The sequence below is a fragment of the Dermochelys coriacea genome, chromosome 1, assembly GCF_009764565.3.
Source record: "Dermochelys coriacea isolate rDerCor1 chromosome 1, rDerCor1.pri.v4, whole genome shotgun sequence".
In the NCBI taxonomy this organism is placed as follows: Eukaryota; Metazoa; Chordata; order Testudines; family Dermochelyidae; genus Dermochelys; species Dermochelys coriacea.
In genome coordinates this window covers 197,383,123-197,395,941 of record NC_050068.2, presented here as the reverse complement: position 1 = coordinate 197,395,941, position 12,819 = coordinate 197,383,123, and the positions used below count along the sequence as shown (strand labels likewise).

At 42.7% G+C, this 12,819-nt stretch overlaps 1 protein-coding gene across 1 annotated transcript in view; it reads right to left on the bottom strand.

The window, feature by feature from the left end:
- The window catches only part of LOC119844474 (ABI family member 3 binding protein), a 411,236-nt gene that overhangs the window by 341,831 nt on the left and 56,586 nt on the right, over positions 1-12,819 (bottom strand). Inside the window, exon 3 of the mRNA XM_043511028.1 lies at positions 3,174-3,234. Coding sequence (XP_043366963.1) covers positions 3,174-3,234 — 61 coding nt within the window. The remainder of the gene's footprint in view (positions 1-3,173; positions 3,235-12,819) is intronic.

Sequence of the window (12,819 nt, the reverse complement as noted above, 5' to 3'; positions counted from 1 at the left end):
AGTTTCAGAATAGCAGCCGTGTTAGTCTGTATCCGCAAAAAGAAAAGGAGTACTTGAGGCACCTTAGAGACTAACAAATTTATTTGAGCATAAGCTTTCAGGAGCTACAGCTCACTTCAGCAGATGCATTCAGTGGAAAATACAGTGGGGAGATTTTATATACACAGAGAACATGAAACAATGGGTGTTACCAAACACACTGTAACGAGAGTGATCGCTTAAGGTGAGTATTACCAGCAGGAGAGAAAAAAAACCTTTTGTAGTGATAATCAAGGTGGGCCATTTCCAGCAGTTGACAAGAACATGTGATGAACAGTAAGGGGGGAAAATGAACATGGAGAAATAGTTTTACTTTGTGTAATGACACATCCACTCCCAGTCTTTATTCAAGCCTAACGTAATGGTGTCCAGTTTACAAATTCAGCAGTCTCTCCTTGGAGTCTGTTTTTGAAGTTTGTTTGTTGAAGAATTGCCACTTTTAGGTCTGTAATCAAGTAACCTGAGAGACTTAAGTGTTCTCCGACTGGTTTTTGAATGTTATAATTCTTGACGTCTGATTTGTGTCCATTTATTCTTTTACATAGAGACTGTCCGGTTTGGCCAATGTACATGGCAGAGGGGCATTGCTGGCACATGATGGCATATGTCATATTGGTAGATGCGCAGGTGAACAAGCCTCTGATAGTGTGGCTGATGTGATCAGGCCCTATGATGGTGTCCCCTGAATAGATACGTGGACACAGTTGGCAATGGGCTTTGTTGCAAGGATAGGTTCCTGGGTTGTGGTTCTGTTGTGTGGTGTGTAGTTGCTGGTGAGTATTTGCTTCAGGTTGGGGGGCTGTCTGTAAGCAAGGACTGGCCTGTCTCCCAAGATCTGTGAGAGTTATGGGTCGTCCTTCAGGATAGGTTGTAGATCCTTGATGATGCGTTGGAGAGGTTTTAGTTGGGGGCTGAAGGTGATGCTAGTGGCGTTCTGTTATTTTCTTTGTTGAGCCTGTCCTGTAGTAGTAACTTCTGGGTACTCTTCTGGCTCTGTCAATCTGTTTCTTCACTTCAGCAGGTGGGTACTGTAGTTATAAGAATGCTTGATAGAGATCTTGTTGGTGTTTGTCTCTGTCTAAGGGTTGAAGGAAATGCGGTTGTATCATAGAGCTTGGCTGTAGACAATGGATCGCGTGGTGTGGTCTGGATGAAAGCTGGAGGCATGTAGGTAAGTATAGCGGTCAGTTGGTTTCCGGTATAGGGTGGTGTTTATGTGACCATCACTTATTAGCACCGTAGTGTCCAGGAAGTGGATCTCTTGTGTGGACTGGTCCTGGCTGAGGTTGATGGTGGGATGGAAATTGTTGAAATCATGGTGGAATTCCTCAAGGGCTTCTGTTCCATGGGTCCAGATAACGAAGAGGTCATCAATGTAGCACAAGAAGAGTAGGGGCATTAGGGACGAGAGCTGAGAAAGCGTTGTTCTAAGTCAGCCAAAAAAATGTTGGCATACTGTGGGGCCATGCAGGTACCCAAAGCAGTGCTGCTGATTTGAAGGTATACATTGTTTCCAAATGTGAAATAGTTATGGGTTGCAATGACAATCAGATTTGTGGCAACTATAACAAGTTGTGGTGTGTGTTACAAGTTCAAGTTTCTGCAACAAAATAATGGCTGTGATTTTCTTACAGCCTTACTTATTCTGCATATTTGTTGCATGATTAACATTCACACCCGGTTATTTTTTTCATTAGAAAGATTTTGAATAAGGCCAGCCAAAAAAGACAACATGACTCATTTAGTCTTACAAACTATATTTTACAAGACTACAGGATTAACTATATCATTCCTAGTAATGCTTTATGTGACATGCACATGCTCTGATTAAAGTGCAAGTACCATTTTCAAACTATTTGCAAAAGATGTTTCTTTGTTTCAGATGTACATAGCATGTTTCCAGCTGTAAATGTTACAGGAAAGTAGAAAATGCTCTTTTATCACAGAACTATAAGTATATCATTTAATATAATTCATTAACAAACTATTACACTATAACAGAAGTAAGGGTTCTAACCAACCTGTATCCTCACCTACAAACATGACAACAAGAAAATTCAAGTTCAAGACATTAGAAAACCATATCTAATCTGTAAGTCTGAAAATAACACATGCTCCTCCATACAAATTTTAAACATTAAAAACAGCTTCTAAATCCACCGATACCAATACAGATTGCACCCTTAACTCTGACCACTGGTGGGTGGTATGAGGAGGAAAGATTTGTCTTTTTGTTGTACGTTGGGTTGTATAGTATGTGTTGATGTATGTATGTGCTGTGCAGTATACTTTTGTCCATTTACACGTGGATGCAAGAAAACAAATGTCTTAGATTCATTCATTATCCACAGGTGATGTGATTGTTGATGTTTATATTATATACAAAAGGCTACATTAAAGATTGTTAAGGTTGCAAGTCAGTAACTCAAAAGTTTAAGAAATGCCAGAAGTAAGGTTGCCCATGCAGCCTTAATTTGACACCTATGCATGTATGTTTTATGATAGTCTTTAATGAGATGAGTATGGACTATTTTTTCCTACAGAACTCCTGCATCATTCAGGAGCACAGAATGGACTGGGCTTACTGAATGGGGCCTCACACAGAATTATGGGAACAAAACTAAATATTGTATAGCTGTGGAGTTAAGTATGTATCATCCTTACTTAACCAATTGAATATTTGAGGCACTGTGAGGTTAAGTGATTTGCTAGGATCCCAGAGTTAGTGGGAGAGCCAGGAAAATAATCCAGGAGTCCTGAATCCCAATCTTGTGCTCTAACAACTAGACCATATTGCCTTTAATATTACTCTGAATACACTCAAATAGAATGAATTTCAATATGTATCAGAGAACTTTAAATAAACTATTTGAGTCTATTGATATGGAGCATATTCCATAACCTTTCAATATAAACCCAGAATTGGCTGACTTGTGTTAATAGACTTGGAGGCTCAGCTCCAGCTAAAGGGTAGGTCTCAGCTGTATGGCCTTGCATTTTTTCCTGTTTACTAAACACAGCACTCTCAGCGCAGCTATGCCACGAGCTTAATCATCATTTTAAAGACACCATTTAGATACAATTAATTTCAATAAAACTATTTAAATAACATTTGTAGGATGCACAATGCTTACCACAGCACTGACAGAGGGACTGGCCACTTGTTAGGAGGAACACTCCGGCTTTTGTCTCCCCCTAATTAAATGGAAAAAATCAAATACTTTTCAACTGAACTAAATGACAAAAATATGGTAGTATAGTCTTACATGTAAGTGAGTTTTCATAAATGTGAAACAAAATTCTAGCACACAAAACTTCTGGGAAAACAGCTAATGGGATAATTTTATTACTACAACTCCTTTCAAGAGAATTCCTGCTTTGTTCATGCCATACGGTTTTCCTGAGAAAATGGACCAGGGACTTAAGTAAAATTATAGGCATGGGCCCTCCTTCAAGAATGAAATATTATCAAGTACCATAACCTTCCCCCCTACATGGGGTTATGTCTTGAGAGCAGCTTGGCAGTTTACTTTTTTATTGCCTCTGCCCTCTCTCTCTCTCTCTCTCTCTCTCTCTCTCCCCACTACAGACCTATATCAGGATAACTATATCGCTCAGGGTGTGAAAAATCCAAACCTAACTCACCTCCACGTAGACAGTTCTATGTCAATGGGAGAGCTTCTCCTGTCCACATATCTACCGCCTCTTGGGGAGGTGGATTAACTAAGCTGATGGGAGAAGTTCTCTCATGGGCATAGTAGAATCTTCACTAAAGTGCTACAGCAGCACAACTGTGCCACTGTAGCACTGTACATGAAGGTGAGCCCTACAAGTGGAAAGGTACTTCGTTCCCCTTAGGATGGGGTAGACTTGTTCTCTTAGTAAATCCGTTCAGTATGTTTGACAGGGCAGGAAAACTGAAGGAAAAATACTCCCCCACTTCTTTCTATAGCAACAGGACCAGAAACATTCCTCCCACACACTCCCAGGCCATTCACAGAAACATCAAGTGAGCGGCTCTACACACTGATAGGTGTATTGTACTAACAAAGGCCTTCAGGACAGGAGTGAAGTTACTGAGGCTAAGTCAACTTTAGTTATGTTGGCGTTCATTCACTGCTGTAATTAAACCACTTTTACACATCCACACAACACTCCTTGTGATAGCGGAGCACATTCCCAGTTGGTGCTCTAGCATTAACAAGAAGCAGTGCACCATGGGTAGCTATCCTCACTGTATAACTCCCAACCGACTGCCACTGAGTGTTGTGGGAAGGGATCACAGTGCCTCATGGGGGCAGTATCAGCTTCCCAAGATGCAGTTTTCTCTGTCTCTTCATTCCATGGGCTTCCAGCTATATTTCACGTCATTTTTCAACACCCCCTGTAATCTGCTCGTCTGCATGGATCCTACACTGCTCTCTAGTACTGTGATGAGTGTTATGAACACAACATGGCTGATCCTGTAATATTTCATAAGCTGCAAATCTGATAATGACACCATAGTGTCTGCCCTGCTGTGCACCATAGACAGAAACAATTCAAGATTGCTGTTGGCATTCATGGAGCAGCTGCACATGGTGGACTGTCAATTCTAGGTGCAGGAAACAAGCACTGAGTGGTGGGATCGCATCATTATGCAGGTATGGGATCATGAGTAGTGGCTGCAGAACTTTCAGATTTGCAAAGTCACCTTGCTGGAAGGTGTGCAGAGCTTGCCCATGCCCTCCAGCACAATGACATCAAAATGAGAGCTGCTCAATGGTGGAGAAGTGAGAGGCCATTGCTGTGTGGAAGCTGACAGTTCCTGACTGCTACCCATCAGTCACAAAACAGTTTGGAGTGGGGAAGTCCACTGGGGGGAGGAAGGATGCAGTGATGCAAGTGTGCAGGGCCATTAATCGCGTCCTGCTACAAAGGACTGTGACACTGGGTAATGTGCGTGTTCGCCCCCCCAATGCTGACTGTGCATATGTGATCTTCTAGGGCATCAGTCATTATGCGCTCCAAGTAGATGTTGAATAGCGTGGGTGAAAGAAGGCAGCCTTGCCAGACTCCAACAGTGGTGCGAAACCACTCTCCTATTGTACCGTTGACAAGAACTGCCTTGCTGGCCTTGGCATATAGTTCTTTCATGGTAAGAATAAGCTTACGACCAGCGTTGTACTGTTTCATGATTTCCCAGAGAGCTTCGTGACATACTCTGTCAAACGCCTTCTTGAAGTCAAAAAGTGGTGGTAGATGTCCTGCTAGTGTTGTGCGAAGATTGAAAATCTGTTCTGTGGTACTTCTTCCAGCACAAAAGCCAGCCTGTTCTTCAGCAATGATATTCTCTGCTTGTGGCTTCAATCTGTTCAATATTACTTTCAACATCACTTTGCTGGGATGGCTAATTAAGCTTATGGTCCGGTAATTTTGACACAACTGCAGGTTGCCTTTCTTTGGCAGAGTGATGGTTAGTGACTGTGTCCACATGGAGGGCCACTCACCGGTCTGCCAGATCTTATTGCAGATCTTGGTGAGTACATCTATTACTATTTCACCTCCAAATTTCATCAATTTGGCTTGGATGTTATAAATACCTGTAGCCTTTCATTTCTTGAATGATTTCACAGCTCTCTCCACTTCTTCACGTAGCATTGGAAAGTTACCCTCCTCTGTTGAATCTGGGCTGTCTAAGATACTAGGATCTCCATTTGTCTGGTGCTTGTATAGCTCAGAGCAGTAGTTTGTCCCTTAGTAGTGTTTGAGTGATGATGTTCCTTTCTTCTCTAAGACTGTTCCCTTCTTTGTCTTCAATTGCGTTAGCTTTGGTCCACCCCATGTAGGAGACAAAATAAAGATTCCTTCTCTTTCTATAACAACATTTTTATTCAACATCAATGCAAACATCTATGTTCTGCAAGGAACATGAAAATTAAGAGCAGATTTTCAAATGAGGCTCTCACAGCTAGGTTATGTCCAGCTATCATTATGAAACATGTCCCTTGGGGTAGAATGCATGGGGTACTGCAATAGCCTGGGAACATAGAAGGAATGGAGGAGGAGCATGGAAGGCATTTCGGTATGGACTGAAAGGGGAGGAGAGCATGGATGTATTCTGCCTGCTGTTCAATCAGAGACCTCAGCACGTCTCTTTGGTCCTCGAGCAGCTGTATCATCTGCAACTGCCTGTTGCCTATCTTGGCTATCCAGTTGCAGTTTCTGATTGTCAGCCTCTCTCCATGCTCTCTGCTCACAATCTGAAGCATCAGAGGATTCAAGTACTTCCCGGGCCATGTCTTCCTTACTCCTCCTGTTTTGTCTCCCTATCAGAAAGGGTCGCTCAGCAAGTGTGCAGGAAGATATCCTCAAGGCACATCTGCAGAAGTTAAAGAAAGTATAGACAAAGGGCACTATTAGGAGTCCACTCACTGCCTTGATCCAAACAAGTGGAGACACCACTCTCTCATTTTCACTTGGCAGGCACACAGCACAGTGGGAGCCTCAGGCATGGCGAGTTTGGCCCTGGTGGGAGGGGGAATAGGACAAGATGGGACAAAGGGGGGGGGGGTTTCAGAGAGGTTTCACTACAAGTGCCTAGGGCCACTGTTCTGAATATTGGCACCATTTTCCACAGGCGGGGGTAACAGAACCTGATATCTTGCTCCTGAGGGTAACAAGGGATGCAGCTCCTGCATGTGTTTGGCTGCAGATTGGGCCTTTATGCTGCTCATCTGAGTGCTGCTTTGATGCCTGCAGATATAATTGCCAATTGGCATGGCAAAATTTCCTACACGGGAAGAAATAAAGCAGCCCCCCCAAGAAACGTTCAGCAGAGGATTGCAGAGTACCTCCACAAAAGTTTTCTAGAGATCTCTATGGAGGATTCCTGAGACATTCGAGTTTCCATAAACAAACTTTTCCATAGGGCCCCTTTTGCCTAGTTGCACAGGGGAATGAGAAGCAGATACAAACTTTGGCTCTTTAGGTTATTTCAATCTCTCTTCTTCCCTGATTGAAAAAAAGCAGATCCCTAGCCTATGTCTCCCTGCAAATGAGGTAAGCAAATGAGTACAGTACAGACCCATTTACGCGTGGATGTCGGGAGTCAAGCTGTCACGACCGTGTGTTAACAGACTGCAGGTTAAGAGGGTCAGGCTGAAAAAAGTGTCTATGACTCACTTAGGAAAAAAACACCATTATTTTCTGCTCTTTCTGGCTCGCATTTTTTTTCTCTCTTATGAAGTCTGTCATTCGCCGCAGATGAATGATTTCGATATTTTCCGCATTTTGCTCCTCCATAAATATTATAATAGTTTCTACAGTACTAAGGCCTTCTGTGGGCGAAATTTTGACCTTTTCAACAACATCCTCGCCATGACTTTTGCGGTCTGATGTAGCATCGCAGCCCATTAATATTTCTTCCTCGGACAGAAATTCTGAAGTCGGGCAATCTTCATCGATCTCCAGCCACTAGGTAATGATTTCCAGCGACGTATCCAAACTAAAATCTTTTATCATTTGAAAGAGAAGTTTACCTTTACCCTCTTTTGTCTACGTGCGTGTTTGTAGGACGTCTTCTTCCAAAAATCCTTTAAAGTCTGGCTCTGAATCAGTGCTACTGCTGGAGTTTTCCGAGTCTGAGCCATCTTTGAGAGAAAAGGCATCACCGAGAGCCTTCATCCAGCAGTTTTCAATGGACTTTTGTTTTAGTCCGTCCCAACCTTTTTTAACTAAATAAATAAATTTCCTTCATGTTTAACTGTTTCAGGAATTCAGAAATGCCTGAAGACGTGCATGACACAATCGCCAAAATCAGCTCCCGTTGATAATTGTTTTTAAAATTCTGAATTATGCCCTGGTCTAAAGGTTGAATTTTTGATGCAGTGTTGAATAGTAGGTATAGCACTCAAATTTTTCCATTGCTCAATACCAGTGATTCGGCTGGAAGATGGGCTGGACCATTGTCAAGTAACAAAAGTGCTTTGGCTTCGAGTTTCTTCGACCACAGATGCTTACGAACAGCTGGAACAAAGCTGTTGTGGAACAAGTCGTCGAAAATGTGTCTTGTCATCCAAGCATTTTTTCTGTTAGCGTATATTACTGGCAGTTTGGCTCTATTGAGGTGATTAAAGCAGCGAGGGTTATGAAAGCGGCCAACGAGAAGAGGGGTAAGCTTATGGCTGCCCATCTTATTACTACAAAAAAGAAGAAGAGTCGCATGATCTTTTATCTTTTTAAATCCAGCAGTTTTCTGTGTCTTGTAATTAAAGGCTGAAGTCTTATCAGGTAGCAGTTCTGCAAATAAAGCTGTTTCATCACAATTATAAAGTTGTTCTTTGTGGTAGTCTTCATTTTGTAAAATAGATTTTAACTGGCGAAAAACGCATTCACGGCCTGATTCATCGGCTGATCAGCTTTCGCCAGAAATCGATACCTGCACTATGCCATGGCGCTTTTTAAAACGACTTATAAACCCCTTGCTGCTTGGAATGATTCATCCCCCATTAAATTTCCAAATTTTGTCACTTGGGCTTGAAGAATTGGCTCACTTAGCAGTATTCCTTTCAGCCTTTCCTGAGCAAACCACGTGTGCATAGCTTTGTCTATTGTGGGTTTTGCTGAATAGTGCACATGTTTTTGCTTAAGCCTCGCGGCAGAATCGATATTTTGTACAAAGCCATTCAGTTTAGATTCGTTTTTTAGCCATCCTCAGAGTAGATTTGGCAATCCCAATATCTTTTGAAACTTTGGCCTGGGTTTCTCCACTATTTACTCGATCTATTGCAGCTAGTTTTTCTTCTACAGTGTAGGAACACTGATGCTTGCCTCTGCCATTATATTAGGCCTACAGTTAAAATTTTCTAATGTAGTATATATATTACTATATATTATATATCTCTTTAGCGTGACAATGACTAAGCGTGCGTGATAAGTCTTTACCAATATCAGTAAAGACATACAACACTTTTCCACTCTGCACTTCTTGTCGATTTCTATGTCAATAAGTTAGTGAGCAAATCTGTAGTGCTACATAGTGAGTTCCTGTACCGCGTGTTAACGAGTCTCACATATTAAATAGGTAGCACTGGGAGGCATGGCACTACCGCGCGTTAAGGGGATTTGCATGTAAACAGGTCTGTACTGTACTTACCAAAGGTTCCCTCTCCTGCATCAAGCACGTCAGAGCTGGCTAGACCCCTTCAGTGTAAAAAGAGGTCCTGGCTCGCCACACCACCAGACGTCCCCGTTGCACGTCCCCCATCCTCCCAAACTCCACTTTCTCGTCCACCATGTCGTCCTCAGGGTTCACTCCATTGGTCACTGTCTCCAGCCCCCACCCTCCTGAAATATCCACGGGCTCTTGGCAATGGAGGTGGGGTTGCCGTAGAGGATAGTGAGCAGCTCCTTGTAAAATAGCGCAATGCACTATTTGGCAATATCTTTGGCAATGCACCTAATGACGACTGGCCCGCCTTGCCTTCTGATATGCCTACCTCAGCTCCTTGATCTTTGCATGCTGCACTGCTGCATGCCCCTTCCCCTCCATGCCATGAACAATCTGCTCATAGGTATCGAAGTTCCTGCAGCTGGAACAGAGCTGTGACTGCACAGCCTCCTCTCCCCACAGACCTAGCAGATCCATCAACTCTGATATATTCTAAGCAGGAGTGCATTTGCTGCAGGGAGCTGGCATGGTCAGCTGGGAAGATGCTATGTGAGCTGTCCATACCAAGCAAACAGGAAAATGAATTTCAAAAAATTCCCTGGGCTTTAAAGGGGGAGGGGCATATGTCTATGTACCTGGCTGTCGGACAGTGGAGTTCAAACAGTTGCAATGCGCATTGTGGGACATCTCCTGGAGGCCACTTAGGGCAATGTAAGCAACACCATGTCTACACTGACACTGAGTCGCTCTAACTTCATCACCCTAAGTGCTACGCCTCTCATCAAGGTGGTTTTATTATGTCGGCGTAGCAAGAGACTTAAATCGGTAGGAGGAGCTCAGCAGTGTGTACACCTCCACAAGTAGGTTGATGTAAGCTCCTTATGTCAAGAAAACAGTGTAGTGTAGACATGGCCTAACACTGCCATCATGTTTACTATCTCAATTATTTCCCAGTCCAGGTGTGCAGTTGACAAATAAAAGGATTTTTTCTTCGCTGACAGCCCTGAAAACTCAATTTGAGCTCTGAGAGTCAAGGTGGGTTCTTTCCATCTTAGGAATTGTCATCAGTAATAAAGGATTCTGCCGCCAAAATTAAGCCCTCTGACTCTGACAAACAACAAATTTTGGCTAACTGAAGGATATGTGAACTAGCCCTATCTTTTGGGTATCTATTCAGTATTCAAAAATTTTGGAAGATTAGCACAAGCAAATAAATGGCAGTCTGTGACTTATTACATGAAGATTTTCACGTTGTTTTTTGAGAGACAATATTAATCACCCATATACTCAAAGTGAATGAAAGACATTCAATCAAATCACACAGATCAGTTGTGGAGCTTCACACAGAGTGTGAATATTAAAGGCATTCAATATGGTTCAATTGACCCAAAGCCCTAACATTCATTAAGTTTTCCTGATTCCTTCCTTCCCCTCTAGTATATGACCAGCTCTAGTTCTGACAATGAAATGAAACTAGTCAGTTTCACTTGTAGTAGTTTCTAATTAGTTTCACTTTCAGGTTCTCAGGAAATTTTTGGATTGCAGACCCTATTGTGATGTAAATTAAATAACTTTCTACTGCAATTTAAAAAAAATATATTTACAAAAACATTTTTGCCCTGTACCTTTAATCTCATTATCTTGTTATTTATACAGGGGAACTGTAAGGATATTTTCAAATTAATCATGAAAACCACTCTATGCATGGAAAAAAAACTTTTAAAAGGTTGACATTAGGATCAAGGGTCAATTATAAACCTCACCCTTTTTTGGTCAGCTGGCCAGCCAAAAGTAGCCCTCTAATCTCTTTGGAGACATTTAAATTACCCATGACTGCTTTTGTAACAGCTTGTAGCTCTCTTCACCAGCAAAGTCCACACAGCTGTACACATTGTGTATGGCTTGAAAAGAAATACAAAACTGTCCAAAAGCAATGGGGGAGGAAAGGTATGGCAGTTTGTGAAGTCTTTTTTGTTTCTTTTCAGGACCAAGATGGGAGAAAGGCACACAAGCAGAACTCAACATGTTGAAATTTTTTTTTTAAAAGGGAAAAGTTGCCAGGTCATATACTGCTTGGTATTTAGCACTGCTGAAGGGCAGGGGGAAGAAGAGAACACATCTGGGGAATTGTAATTTGCTTATGGAGACATGCCAGTTAGATTAAACTGTGGAGTCCTGATGAAAATCACACATACTCAATCACTAAACAATGAGGGTGTGACAACACGAGTCGAACCGATCAGTACCAACGAGGGAAAACTTGACTAGTGGGGTTATAAATACTTCATCTTAATAAAAAGAATGTTTAATGTTCACTGAGGTTATATAGCTAGCAAGGGCCTGATCCCACAAAGGGGCTGAGCACTCTCTACTTCTATTGACCTCGGGGAATTGAGCATGCTCAGCATCTTGCAGGATTATCTCTAAAAATGCAGTAAAATGAAATTGCCAACTATACCTGAAGACCTTCTAATTTAGAGTAAGCCTATGAACTCTGTGCGATGGCCAATGCCCTAATTAATATTTACAGGAAGTCTATTTCCACAACTGATTCTGCTATATGTGGGCAATGTATTATACTATGGTGTATAATTAACTCAAAAAATGTTTAGATCATTTTAATTATTTTGTTGTACCAAACTTTACACAAAGCTTAAGTTTTATGAGTTTTTGCATGAGTTTAGCTCTTGTAGCAAACAGTGATAACTGTACACATTAGTATCATTTTATTTATCCAACATGGATAGTCCTAAAACAAGTGTTTAGTAGAGCTGAGCTAATTTATAATAAATAATCAAATGATGCAGAGCTTATGGAATTCAAGAATTTTGTATTTGAAGTTATTAACTAAATTCTTCATGATCTCCAGCCCAATATTAATAGCTTGCAAAGTATTTGTTATGAATAAGGCAACATTTTAGTCATGGGTATTTTTAGTAAAAGTCATGGACACAGGCTGTGAATTTTTGTTTGTTTCCATGTGTTCATGACTTTTACTAAAAGTACTTGTGACTAAAATTTGGGCAGGGGGCCGCGGGTGCTCTTGGGGTGTGTGTCCAAGGGCTCCATGGGTGCTCTGGAGGGGGTTGTCTGGGAGTGATGCAGGTGCTGGGGAAGGTGGCCCGGGACGCTGCTGGTGATTGGCGGGGGGAGAGGGAGGGCCGACAGGGCTCCCTACCTGACTCCAAGTCCCTGCAGCTCCGAGGCAGCAGAGGGGCACAAGCACCGGCCGCCGCAGCTCCCATTAGCCAGGAACCACAGCCAACGGGAGCTGCAGGGTGGGGCCTGCAGGGCCAGGCAGTGCACAGCACGGAGCCCCCTGGGCCCCTCCGCCAGCTAGAAGCTGCAGGACGATGCCAATGGCAGCCCCCAACCCTGAGGTAAACGCCCCCTGCACTTCCGAACCCCCCCCCACACACCCAAACTGCTGCTGCTGACCCAGGGACTGCCCAACTTGGGCAGCCCCTGAGCCAACACCAGCCGCTGCAGAAGTCACGGAGGTCACAGAAAGTCACGGAATCCGTGACCTCCGTGACAGACTCATAGTCTTAGTTATGAATATCTGTGTCTGAATTTCAGTATCAGGTTGCATGAATCAGTTGCTTAAGTCACAAAGTATCATTCCTGTT